The sequence below is a fragment of the Zophobas morio genome, unplaced genomic scaffold (genome assembly GCF_036711695.1).
Source record: "Zophobas morio isolate AGI-343-1 ecotype UQ-CSIRO unplaced genomic scaffold, CSIRO_AGI_Zmor_V1 ptg000011l, whole genome shotgun sequence".
Lineage (NCBI taxonomy): Eukaryota > Metazoa > Arthropoda > Insecta > Coleoptera > Tenebrionidae > Zophobas > Zophobas morio.
In genome coordinates, this window is record NW_026972116.1 from 6,409,414 (window position 1) to 6,422,007 (window position 12,594).

The following is a 12,594-nucleotide window of genomic DNA, read 5'->3' on the forward strand; positions in this document are numbered from 1 at the left end:
TTTACTCTGATACGAATTTAACCCTTATCAACTGAGTGCCTTAAAGATGTCGCGCTTTCCGGAGGACGAACTATTGATCTCAGGCCGACGGCCGCGGCTCCTTCGCATACAAGGTGTTCGATAAATCACAACAGCTTTATTGCCAGATTCATTATTCTATATCTTCAAGAATGAAACCGCAAATATACACATTTTAATTGACATTTCAATGCAATGCAAACGGAACTAAAACTTGTGATTTAATGGTCGGAAACTTCAGATTTAGAGGCAACTACTTCAAGCGCAGTATTAAAACAGTTCATAATCTTGGAAATACATAACTTACTCAAAAATACATTGAGTGTTACAAATTTGATATTGTTTCTATTCTATTATTTCTTCTATTTTTGATGTTCCATGCATTTGTTGTAAGTAATGACGAATAATAATTCTTCATCAATAAAAGAAACAACTTTTATAGCTTATCTGTAATACAAACTACAATCGTATTTTTTTAATACCTCACGGACACACTCGTGTGTATACTGTTCATTAAACTTAAATGAAACAAAATTTGCGATGGCGAGTAATTTTATGCTTTTGCCAATTCTCGTATTTATCTGCAAACCGTCTGCAGCAAACACCCTAAACAATAAACATTATTCTACTTTTTTCCGACTCGGCGGATTATGATGAAAGACAAGTCGGTCCGATGAAACAAAAACAAGATTTCATATAAAATCAGATGGGACTGCGACATTTCTTTTATCTTGTTTGTTTCATAGCACGGTGTGTTGCGCATCGAAAGAAGATCAAAGTAATAATAATTCGAGATGTTCGCTTCCAATATACAACGAACCGAAACGTTTTTGATGATGACGTTTTTTGTTAGGAAAGGACTCGATCGTCCTGTGGGATGAGTGGGCGGGAAAGATTTCGGTTGCTCCCTTACATCGTTTTTCGTTGTAATAAATTCAATTCAGCCCGGCTAAAATTTATATTATGAATCTTGCCGCAACAGAGCTGTTAAATATTTTATAAAAGGCTTTATGTAATTGCGAATTTCTGGCGGTTCCTTCCTTGAAGATTATACGTTCGCTCAAGTTATTCACGGTGAGAACTTTTGTATAAATCGGCGTCTTAAACTTCTCTGGTGGAAATTTTTAATGCACATCGTTTCAAGAAAATTTACGTCGATTTAGGGAAACAAGATATTTTGCATACGGTGTATTCGCGGCACTTTACAACTGTTCCAGAATTTGTTTGATAAAATGCGTAACTTGACATCGAAAAAACATGTCAGATTGTAGTTTTTTGTGCCTACTTGTCAGTACAATATTCTCTATGCTCTGGTAAGATAACACAGCTGAATACAATTTACATAATCTGAACAATGGGAAGTATTGTTGTTCGATTACTCGTATATACAGACTTGATGATGACCACATCAAAGTGATAGATGGTGCACAGGATACCTCGTAATCTACGTTGATTTGAGTCCAGTTGAGTGTTAACAAGCTCAGACCACAAACTAACACGGTAACCCTCTATCCGTCACAAAGTTAACCTAGTTAATCGAAAAACGGTGATTTATTTTTGTTATTGATTTTTTTATTATTAGAATTAAAATTTATCACTCAGAAACCAATCAACTGTATCAAGCAGTACAAGATGGAATTAATGACGGTTGGTTATTGTTCAATAGGATCACACAACTTTACTATCAAAATCAATAATTTTCTTAAAATATTAATTTTTATAAAATACCATGAACTAAAATAAACATTACAGATATTTCATATTATTTTTACATGGAGTCAATACGATTTACCGAATGTTGAAACAAGTAAACTCTTTCAAATCGTTATATACAGGGTGTTTACTACACATTCGACAAAAAGTCATGAGATTATTCCTTAGATTATTTTAAGATTTTAAACTACAGTGTACTGTACTGGGCCTACAGACTACGAGAAATATTCAGAAATACGTTTCAATTGTGACTTGTCATCCTTTCCATAGTGACTTGGATGTTTACTTATGGGGCTACTGGAATATATTAGTGTACACTACTCCAATAGAAAATTTATAAAATTTGAGAAATCGGATAACTGCCAGGTGTAATGCAAGATGAAACAACCCTAGTACTCTTGAAAAAGTTCAGCAGTCAAGGAGGAAAAGATTGGATGCATGTATTCTAGCTGGATTATTATTATGTTCAGAACTATGGGTGGTTAATTTTTTTAAGTTTTCCTTAAAGTTTGAATAATCTTTACATGTCATATGAATTAATAAAGGTGTTTTTTTTTTTTTTTGGAAAAAGATCGCCTGTATTTTCGAAATGAAGCGTCTTTCCGAAAATCATCCAAGAACAAAAAAATCTAAAAATAACCCAAGGAATAACTCCTTGAATTTTTGCCGCAAGTTTAATAAACACCGTGTGTATCTTTAAAATTATGTTCAAAAATAAACGAATAAATTTTCTCATCCGTCAACCATGACGAAATATCTACAAAACTATTATAAAACCAAAACGTTTAAAATTTAACACTGCCATTTTTGAAAGTCACTGTTTTTTACTTTTCTAGTAATTCTTAAAAAATAAATTCGTCTACGTTATAGTGTTTAAGTAAATACGTACTATAATTTTTAGTTTTATCTGACGTATTATGGTATACCTACATATGATAGTAAGATCTTTTCCCCCTTTTTATATAAGTGTAAGACTAGCACGATCGCTTACCTTTTCGCAATTTCATACTGGGGTCCGGCGGCTTGCAATCCAACGAGGCCATCGCTAGAATTTTTCTTTTATGGTTGCACAATTTAGTCAGGTCCCCTGTATTTGTGTCTGGCGACAACGTCCACGGCTTACTGGCCACCTATAGACAAAACAAAAGAAATATACAGCGTGACTGGAATAAATCCAAATAAAATAAATGAGTCCCTCTACGTTTCCTGACTTAACCTCCTAACCCTTTTTTGACACGTACAAAAAAAATCCGCCGAGCTCATTAACGTTGAAAACGCATTGCAGCGATGACAGTTACGATTTACAGGCGATGCATTTGCACAAAGTTCATTGATTCGAAAGTTATCTGCATTATCCGACTGGCAAAAATTGTAAATCAATGTCACTGATGCAACATGTCAGTGTCAAAAAATTTTATCCGTTTATTAATGTTTTCCGAGCGACGGCACAGACTGGAAAACCGGTCCGAGAGTTAATTAATACAGAATTAATAATTTTTCGAGGGGATTCGGAATTCAAAAAAATGATTGAATTCTATGCGAGCGGACAGTTTCGCTCTCCATCAGGATGTTAATTTTGGTCGATTCCATTTTCCCGTGTTTATGATTTCTACATGGATGAATTTATGACCGGGAAACGGCCATAAAATTTATTTATAACGTGTCTTGAAAAATAACTCCCGCTAATTAACTCGTTTCTTTTTCCTTTTGACTAAACCAGCGGCGATGATGCGTTATCTAAACAAGGCACGAACCGATAATTGATAAATCAGTAAAGTGAAGCGATTCCGCCTAATGTGGAACTCAAAAATCGATTTGTTGGCATTTGATCAGTTCAGTGTTTGCGTAAATCATCGCCGTGTTTATTTTAAAACAAATTTGACACTGAAAAAAGAGCTGCTTGATTCCATTTACTTTTACGTAAGTCGATTTTATTTCTGGTTCGTCATTCTTACACTGCTGCCATTACTCCCGTACCCAAAACGTAAGGATCTCAACAGCAGTGTTTACGCAACATTTTTGATTTAGAACTAATGGGAAGTAAACCGAGATTCAGCATTAATGAAATCCTATTTATATTTCCAGATAAATCATGAGGTGAAGCGATCGCGGATGTACTATATATCTAATCAACTCAACTATACAAGAATAGTTCTGGTCTCTAAACTAACAAGATCACATAAGTTAACAACAGAAGATAGTGAATTATTAATGGCAACCTTGGTTGTCTGAACTTGGTTTAGTCGGGTGAAGGTTACTGTTGTTTCAATGCCATGCATGATCCACAACATAGGTACTCTGAGAATAATTCCACCAGTAAACAACTTTAACTGAATTACAAAGTGGAAGCGTGCTAAACTTAAATTTTGGACGTTAATAATCTCAGTAAAATTTATACCCCACGTTCTTCAAGGTGACTAAAACTTGCTTCTTAAATTACCTTGTGACAACATTACACACACTCACAATTCATCACAGCCATTGCGGTTAGTTAATTTTCACGCAATTTGACGCCTCGTAGAATTTTTACGGGGTACTTTACTTTCACATTTGTTGCTTTTTTACTACCGTTGAACTACGAACGGTACTTGATTTCTATCGTTTTATTTCCATATTAAGGCGGTATTTAAGTCACCCGAAATTTTCGGTACAGAGATTTTAAAATCTTCCACCATGATTGATCACCTACTGCGTTCTTGCCAAAATGTGACATCATTATTTTAAACAGCCTGGAATATTTATTTAATTATGTACAATATGTTATTTTAGCTTAAAAACTAGAAACTATTACCTGTGTTAAAAATTAGAATTATATAATGTACACACTATCATGGTGTTATAACTACTTTACGAATTTAAATCTGAAATAATAAACAAAAAAACTAAATGGACTTTTTATGAAAAAACTGGGTTATTTGTATAATCAATAAAATAAATTTTGGACATATGTACAAACATTTGTAAAAAATAAAATATATTATAAAATGTATTACAAGACCAAAAACAACACTGCATTGTGGGGCAAATTTTTATTATTTAATAAACTGAGTTAGTTGAGCTATCAAATTCCTTGCTACGAAGAATAAATAAATAATTTGCAATAGTTAAATCAATGTTAATGTATTACCAAAATTTCCAAAAAAAAAAAAAAAAACTTCTGAGGCAAACTCTAAAATCTGATTTTTCGATAACCCGTTGAACAAGGTTAAAAATATGGATACATTACTAAACCGCAGATAAAGAAGCATATCACAATATAAATTTCAAGCAAAATTTACGTAACACAATTCTGAGATGACATCATTAAATTTTTAATAGAAATGCACAGACAAATTTAATAATATGTATAATATTTTAGTTTATCTTATAAAATCGTCAACAGACAATACACATAAGTGAAAACGTGAGAGTGACATTACTCGAACTACCATGGATTTGGGAGCTTAAAGTAGTCAGCCTTACGGCCGCGTACTTTCAGTATGCTCTACCACAGCAAAAGATAACTTTCGTGCCGAGTTTTGTATAACTTTAAAACTTTTCAAACTATTATTTGAAATAGTATCAACAATTCTGCTGGAAAACATCTGATTTGTGTATCCATAGCACATAAACATAAATAAACAATGACGATTCAGTTTTAATTTTTTTTAATCTCTAATCATGAAAAAGTTGTGAAGATTTTTTCTAATTGGTGCGATGTACTATGTACTAATTCTGCAATCGAAAGCAGTTCGGTAAACTCTTTAAAATCCTAAAGGTAATGCCCAACTTTCACGATCAAAAACAAGTATGAAAGTGTGACTTTCTTGACGATTACAGGAACGAATATTAACTTCTTGTTTTAATTGAAAGAAAAATATTTCGCAGAATTATTTTTTCCTTAACAATGGCCACAAATGTGGTATCTATATAATACGCTAAGTCATGCTGGCTATTCTATCATTTTCAATTAATAAACTGCTCTATATTTTATATAGCTACATAAAAAATATCAATTTGTCGATGATCAGCAGGAAGGTCATCGTAATATAAATAAAATAGAATTTCAAGATAACTTATAAATGTGAAATGGTGTTCGACTCAGTAAACTAACTTTATTAAAATAAAGCATTATCTAAGCACTCAATGTAATGTAATGTAATTTTTATTCATATTTAAAATACAAAGTATTATACAATCCTCAACATAATTTAATTACAATTTTAACAAAAAAGTTACTTTAAATCAGTAGGTAATTATTATTATTATTATTATTGAGCAACTATTGCAATGATCACAATAACACCAAACGAAACTTTTCATAACATTTTCAAATTCCGAAAGGACATTACAAATAACAAATAAGGTATCACAAAAAAATGAGTGTTAAAAGAAACATCTTGGATTATATTAACATTTAGCAGTTCATTCCCAATAAGCGTTGGTTTTGTATTTGGTAGTTATTGTACAAAATTCAATTGAACTACTTATTACTGCAAGGCCTCCACTATCGTCATGTTTTGACTAAGTACGTAGTTATGCTGCATCAAAGAGAAATACTGTTTTTCTTTTTTCCTGAATTTCAAAAATAGTGTGCTAAACCTTGTCAGTAGGAGAGAACTCGTTTTTATCAGGCATCAAAAATCAGTAGCTAAAACCTAAGTCAGCATCACTATTTAATAAATACCACTATGGAATACCCTCAAAGGCACTGTAACATAGACATCGAGTGGTGTCACTGGTAAGACTCTATAAAGGAGTTCAAGAACAGCTACATCCCAAGAAAGAGAAATACTGCGTAGCTTGGTGGACATCAGAAAACATGCATAAACAATATAGTGTGACCTAATTTACTTAACCAATAAGCAATAAGCGCGATCTGAAGAGGTGACTATGTAAAAATTGTTGAAGATATTGTTTATTTCAAACAATTAATTCACGACCATCTACAACAATTTTTCTATAATATTTGGGTTAGTCTGACTTAAATTACAATACGCAAAATCCGGCTGCATATCAATATCTGTTGTGCATGAACTTGTCGGTAGCGACTTTTATAAAAAAATTGCCCAGATTCACAACTGAACTTCTATTTCAAATAAATATTAATTATTGATACGTATTTAGTACTATCTTAGCAGCACAGGGTGTTAGAACACCTAAGCAGAATCAAGATTCCAATATTTCTGCTCCTTCGTCATTCCACAAATTGAAATACGACACGTAAAATTAAATCCGACCAGAAATAGGAGCTGCATGAACCTCACTTGTTTCTTGCTTGGTTTCATTCATATTTTATCCCGTCGCGAAAATTAATTTCATTTGATATTTCACAACGGTTCCGTTCTACGAGATCCAGGGGAATGCAAGTAATTCAAGTTGAACGTGTGCATGAAAGAGGTCGCAACCTAAGAATAGAATATATTCAAAAGATTTACGAGACTATGCATTAAAAGCAATGGAAAACAAAGCTGAGCGAACAACTGAAACACAAAAGTGGGGCATCTATGAGCATAAAGTTCATTTTATTCCGCTTGTAATTTCCTGCCCACTGAGCGATATCATCACACAAAGTAATCTTTCATTTGTTTCCTTCGCGGAGTTTTCTCGAAAGAACAACTTGTTAAGACATCAGACGGATTTGCTCTCCTTAAAAAAAGCAAACAGTTGTTCAATTTTAATTTAAGTCTGGAGAAACTGATTCAAAACAATGTCATGGATTCTTTCGCGAAGATGTCAGTAACGGAACAAACGGTACAATTCTTTTAACTAACAAGGATTACGATAATAATGAAATCCTTGTGAAGTGTGACAGCTTATTATGGCGACCTTTGATGTACAATAATAAAGCGATAAATAGGAATCGCGGTTCTGCTATCGAAGCTTCTGTATGATCAATCGTCCCATCTTTCGCCGCTCATGATTTATTTATGTCGATAAGGATTCATATTTGCACACCCACTCCCGGTCCAATTCGTGGACATTATGCGGAAACTTCGGTGGAAAGAAAAATAAACACGAAGATTAATAAAACATGAAGTTATAATACGAAACATTTCTGTAATAAATCACTAACCGTCCTGCCAACTATAAACAAAATTAATTAAGGGACTGTTCGTGTATTATTTTGATTTATAACGAATATTCGAATTCGGTCGGCCAAACCAGATAGTGGAGTGTGAGGTAGGGTGTTGAAGACGCAATAATTTATCATTTTAATACGGCAACCGGTAGAACAAACGTGTAACAAGAGCGCAGTTAATGAAGACGAACTGCAGGAAACATTATTAGTTTCAGACTGCGACGACTAATGCTCAATTCCCTGCAGCAGCATGCAAAATACCGCCTGCCAAAAGGAATTCATCTGATACTCTTGCGTACATCACACGTTTCTCGAATTAATCTCTTACTAATAATTAAGGCAAAGCTTGCATCCTAATTAAACTACGCCTTTATTGAAAGACCCACATTTGACTATTATGAGTGCAGCGCACAGTTTCAGAAAAGCAACACCATTCTGGCTTTTCTGTAAATGCATTGTTGTCAAATAATTTGTTAAGACTTATCCAATTATGTGAAAACATAAAACCAATTCCAATTACATTCCAATATAATCATAAAATATTGGAATTCAATAAATTACTTAGCATTTCAAATTTAATAAATTATCTAATCGAATGAAGAAAAAAAAACTCGTTTTTATGAGATGTTTCAGTTCTTAACCTTCAAAGGTTAACTTTTGGAACGATTTCCCGCCAAAAGCATAAATTAAATTAAAACTGTCTAATTTGCATACAAAATTAATCGAACCCTGCTTTGGGTTAGATAAACTTGCAAAATAATGAGTCGGTACAATTAATCTTTAATAAAATTAAGGAATCACACAAATGCGCACAAATTGAATATTTGAGCGTCTTCGGTAACCGGTTACTAAGCGTAGTTTCGTTCATCTCTGCATGATTCATGTTCGTCATAATTTCAAGGTTGATAAATATCGCAATGTTGACTTTTTATAGCTCTTTAATTATGTAATTCAAAGCATAACTAATGACAAAAACGGCGAGCAAAATAAAACTCAGTTTTTGCTGGAAACCAACAACAAAATAGGTTTTCAAAAATTAACACAACTAAACTTCAACCCCGTCTGTCCATGATTTAATTGCTTACGAACAGCTCAAAATTATATTATCTAAAATTAGTAACCCAAATGCGGGCTTAAAATTCGTGAAGGGGTTAATAAATATTGACTTTTTCCAGGACGATGAAATGGGTTTTAGCTTCCAGGATCCTGAATGCTTTCTAAAATCGAGTTTCCCTTTTCTCATCATATAAAATAAAGTGAATTTCTCGAGCGGAATTACTTCGTTTATAAATTCCAATAAGAAATCCGCCGAGGAGCCGAATTTCATTTCCGTCTGTGTTCACATCCATTATAAAAACACTGTTATTACCGTCGAGTTAAGTTAATATGCCGAGTTATTTATGTCTCGCAAGATAGAGAAAAAACGATTTCAATTTCAAAAAAAAAAAGATGAAATGATGTCTAGCGAAGGATAATAAAACCTGTCTCTAGTAGTCGAAGATTGTCGTTAGCGCGAACGATTTCAACGGCTAGAACTGAATACATAAATATTGATGAGCAGTTATACATTTAATTATGACATTGAGATAACATGTTTGCAGTTGAGGTCCTCTTAAGGAACATATGTCCGTTGGTTGTCCTCACATGGTACTAACCAATGACTATTAAATGTAATTAAGCTTCTATCACTACAAATTATCTCTCACGAATGCGTGTCTTAATTAATTTATTCTTTTAAATTGCGCTTAAACCGTAAAAAATGCATTTTAATTGCAACTCAGTTTTCTGTCATTTTTTTATTGTTAAAGCAAGTGGAAAGCAAGTAGTCGTCAAGCGAGCATTTATTTTAATTGACATTGTTTGTTGGCTTGTGTTTGCCCTTATTCCATATTGTACACCAATACCAAATCATCAAATAATGAAATCAATTAACTTACAGACAATTACAAAAGCTGTATCATCTACTTAGTGCCATGGTAATTAAATACTAAAAATCTTCCATAACAAAACTTAAACTTAAAAGTTTAGATAATCCAATTCGGGGTTTCTCTGAATGATTATAGGGTCGAAGTAGGTCATGGATGTATGCCGCCTATCACTTTATGCGAATGTTACTAAATCGCATATGTATAACTGGTTGCCTAAATTCTTCGTATCTCAAAAAAAAAAGGTAATTCATTACAATAAATAGAAAGAAATTTATTGTTGTTAAACGTCACAGTAAATGTTGAAAATGTTCACCATTTTGTTCAAGGCACATATTCACTCTCTTTTAATTTCACAAATGTTCTGTAACTTACTTTGGTCAATGGTTTGGAGCCATTATTCAATTTCATGTTGCAACAGGAAGCCCGGACTGCTGAGACAATTTTGTCAAAGATGTTACTGGATTCTGACCGAGTCATCTCAAATCCACAAAAACTTCCTCAGATACTGACGATCTTCCAGATTTCCCTTTGTTGAAACTGCCAGTTCGACACCTCAAATCATCAACAACTTCTTCAGATACCGAAGGGAGGAGATTTCCCTTTGTCGAGATTGCCAGTTCGAACAAATCTGTTGATTACATCTCCTCTAATGTGAGACTCTAACGATGTTTCCTGAATTTGCAAATCAGAGTATTTGGCTAGATATTCTTGCTTACAAGCGGTTACAGAATGCACACACTCTCCGTTTACGAACATCCCATTTCGATAATAAGACATAACAATGAAAGTGTCTTGTTCAACAGAACAAACCATTTTCACGCTCTTCGCTTCCTAGCACAAAAACAAAATTTTCGTACGCAAGCACCAAGAGTTTTGAAAACGATTGTTTTGTTGTTTTGAGCTTACATCGACGAGAATTACTGTAATTCACACTTGAAAAACGTTCGAACAATAAAAGCGATGACTTTAACTGACAGATTACAAATGACATTAATGACAAGTGAGAACTGTCATAATGAGGCATAATATCAACGAAGCGGGATTTTTAAAATCAACGGCCAACTACGCCCTTAGAATCATTTATGAATGCCCTGACACTTTTTTTTTTTTAAATCAACTTTGATATTTTATTAGGTACTAATATGTACATCGTTGTAAAGCAGCAAATATCAAAAAATTCTATTGAAGTACATATTATCAATTCCTTAATTTGCACTCAATAGGCACCAAATGAAATTTTTAAATGTTTGAATTTTTAAAACATGCATAAAATAATTCTCAATGGATCAAACATTTCCTTTAAATCTAAGGTAATGGTAAGAAAATTGTTTCTATCCAACATAAAAACAGTTTTCTATTAAATTAAATTAAATTAAATTAAGTAATTACATACAGGGGCGGCCACAATAAAGTGGAATACTTTTCTTTCCCCAGTGTAATATTCAAATTTTTATTGACGTTTAAATGTCATTTTCAATGAATATCTATTCAATTGAGTCCAGTTTACACAACAAAAATTAAAAAACATCCTTTCAAAAGGTGTCCTACTTTATTTTGGCAGCCACTGTAGTTAGAAGAAAAAAATTCTGTAACTAACAGACAAAACCATACAATTTATCGTTTTTTTTTTGCCGGTAGAGTGTATAATTAATGATAGTAATTTAGTAGTTACTTAATATTGTTATAGCTCTAATATTTTAAAATGCTTCTTCAATACTGACTTCAATTTCTGTTTTTCCATAAAATGATCTGACTCATAAAAATCAATGCGAATGTTTACATAAACATATAAAGTCTATTTTAACTTTACTATGTATTATTTAAACGACATTTTCGTACCACTTTTTGACTTCTAGGTTTTTTATTTACAATAAATAAATAAAATGGCAAAAGGCAATAGTAACTGATCTGAGAACCCAATTAATGTTACACTGCCGGATTACACCCTTCTTTGTCAATTGATACGCCACACTCATAATGTATCAATGTTGCAATATATTAATTTCAACCTCCAAACATTTACAAAAAAAAAAACAAAAAGCAAAAAAGTTATCCCACGGGCTTTGTAGTTTTTTCCATCACAAAGGGTGTAGCAATTTAACAAAGTTTACATTTGGAGCAAAGTTTCAAGTTACATAGTGGTTGAACTCAGCCACATATGACGTTCACAACCCCACAACACACCCATAAACCATATGTTTAAGAGCTAAATTTAAAATACGGAACTACTCCATCCGATACAAAAGCCAAAACATTTCGTTATTTTCCTCGGCAGCCTTTTATTTCAATTCACCGCAATAGTCGCCGCAACCAAAAAGAGTCGAATCTCGTTACGCGAACGAGGCAAAAACCCGGAACAAAAGATAAAAACCTATTAGTAAAGTTTCTGGCTTGTACACAACAGCCCATCGCAAAAACTGCAAAGCTCGGCATCGCTATCAGCAGAAGAGCTTAATTAGTTTCACGAGTGAGGCAAATCCGGCAAGAAGCGAGTTACCATTTACAAAGTTTTAAATCCTTTTACGAGACGTGTGTCATCTTAAAATCTCGGAAAACAATAAATCACGTCGAGAGAGTAATGGACGACGTAAATACTCTACGTCCCCGCATAAAAGTTCCGAGCGAATTGCTCGAGCGTTACACGATAGTCGAGCAGCTTTTCAGCTGAATAATTACGGTCCTTTTGAAAAGCTCCGAGTTCTGCGAGAAGTTAATCTCGTGATAAAAACTTTTATGGCCCGCTTGCGGTAAATTGTTTTCGGAAAATCTGTTAGTTTATCGAGATCATCTGCTGGGAACCGGGAAATTTCCCCGGTACAAAACAACAAACATGCACCACGGCGTATCGCATAATGGGATCCGCTTCAGATCGAT

General features: G+C 33.4%; 1 protein-coding gene across 3 annotated transcripts in view; it reads right to left on the reverse strand.

The window, feature by feature from the left end:
* LOC135126713 (uncharacterized) overlaps nt 1-12,594 on the reverse strand; it is an 88,675-nt gene that overhangs the window by 31,320 nt on the left and 44,761 nt on the right. For all 3 annotated transcript variants that reach the window (XM_064052816.1, XM_064052815.1, XM_064052817.1), the window contains exon 4: nt 2,723-2,861. In XM_064052816.1, coding sequence (XP_063908886.1) covers nt 2,723-2,861 — 139 coding nt within the window. The remainder of the gene's footprint in view (nt 1-2,722; nt 2,862-12,594) is intronic.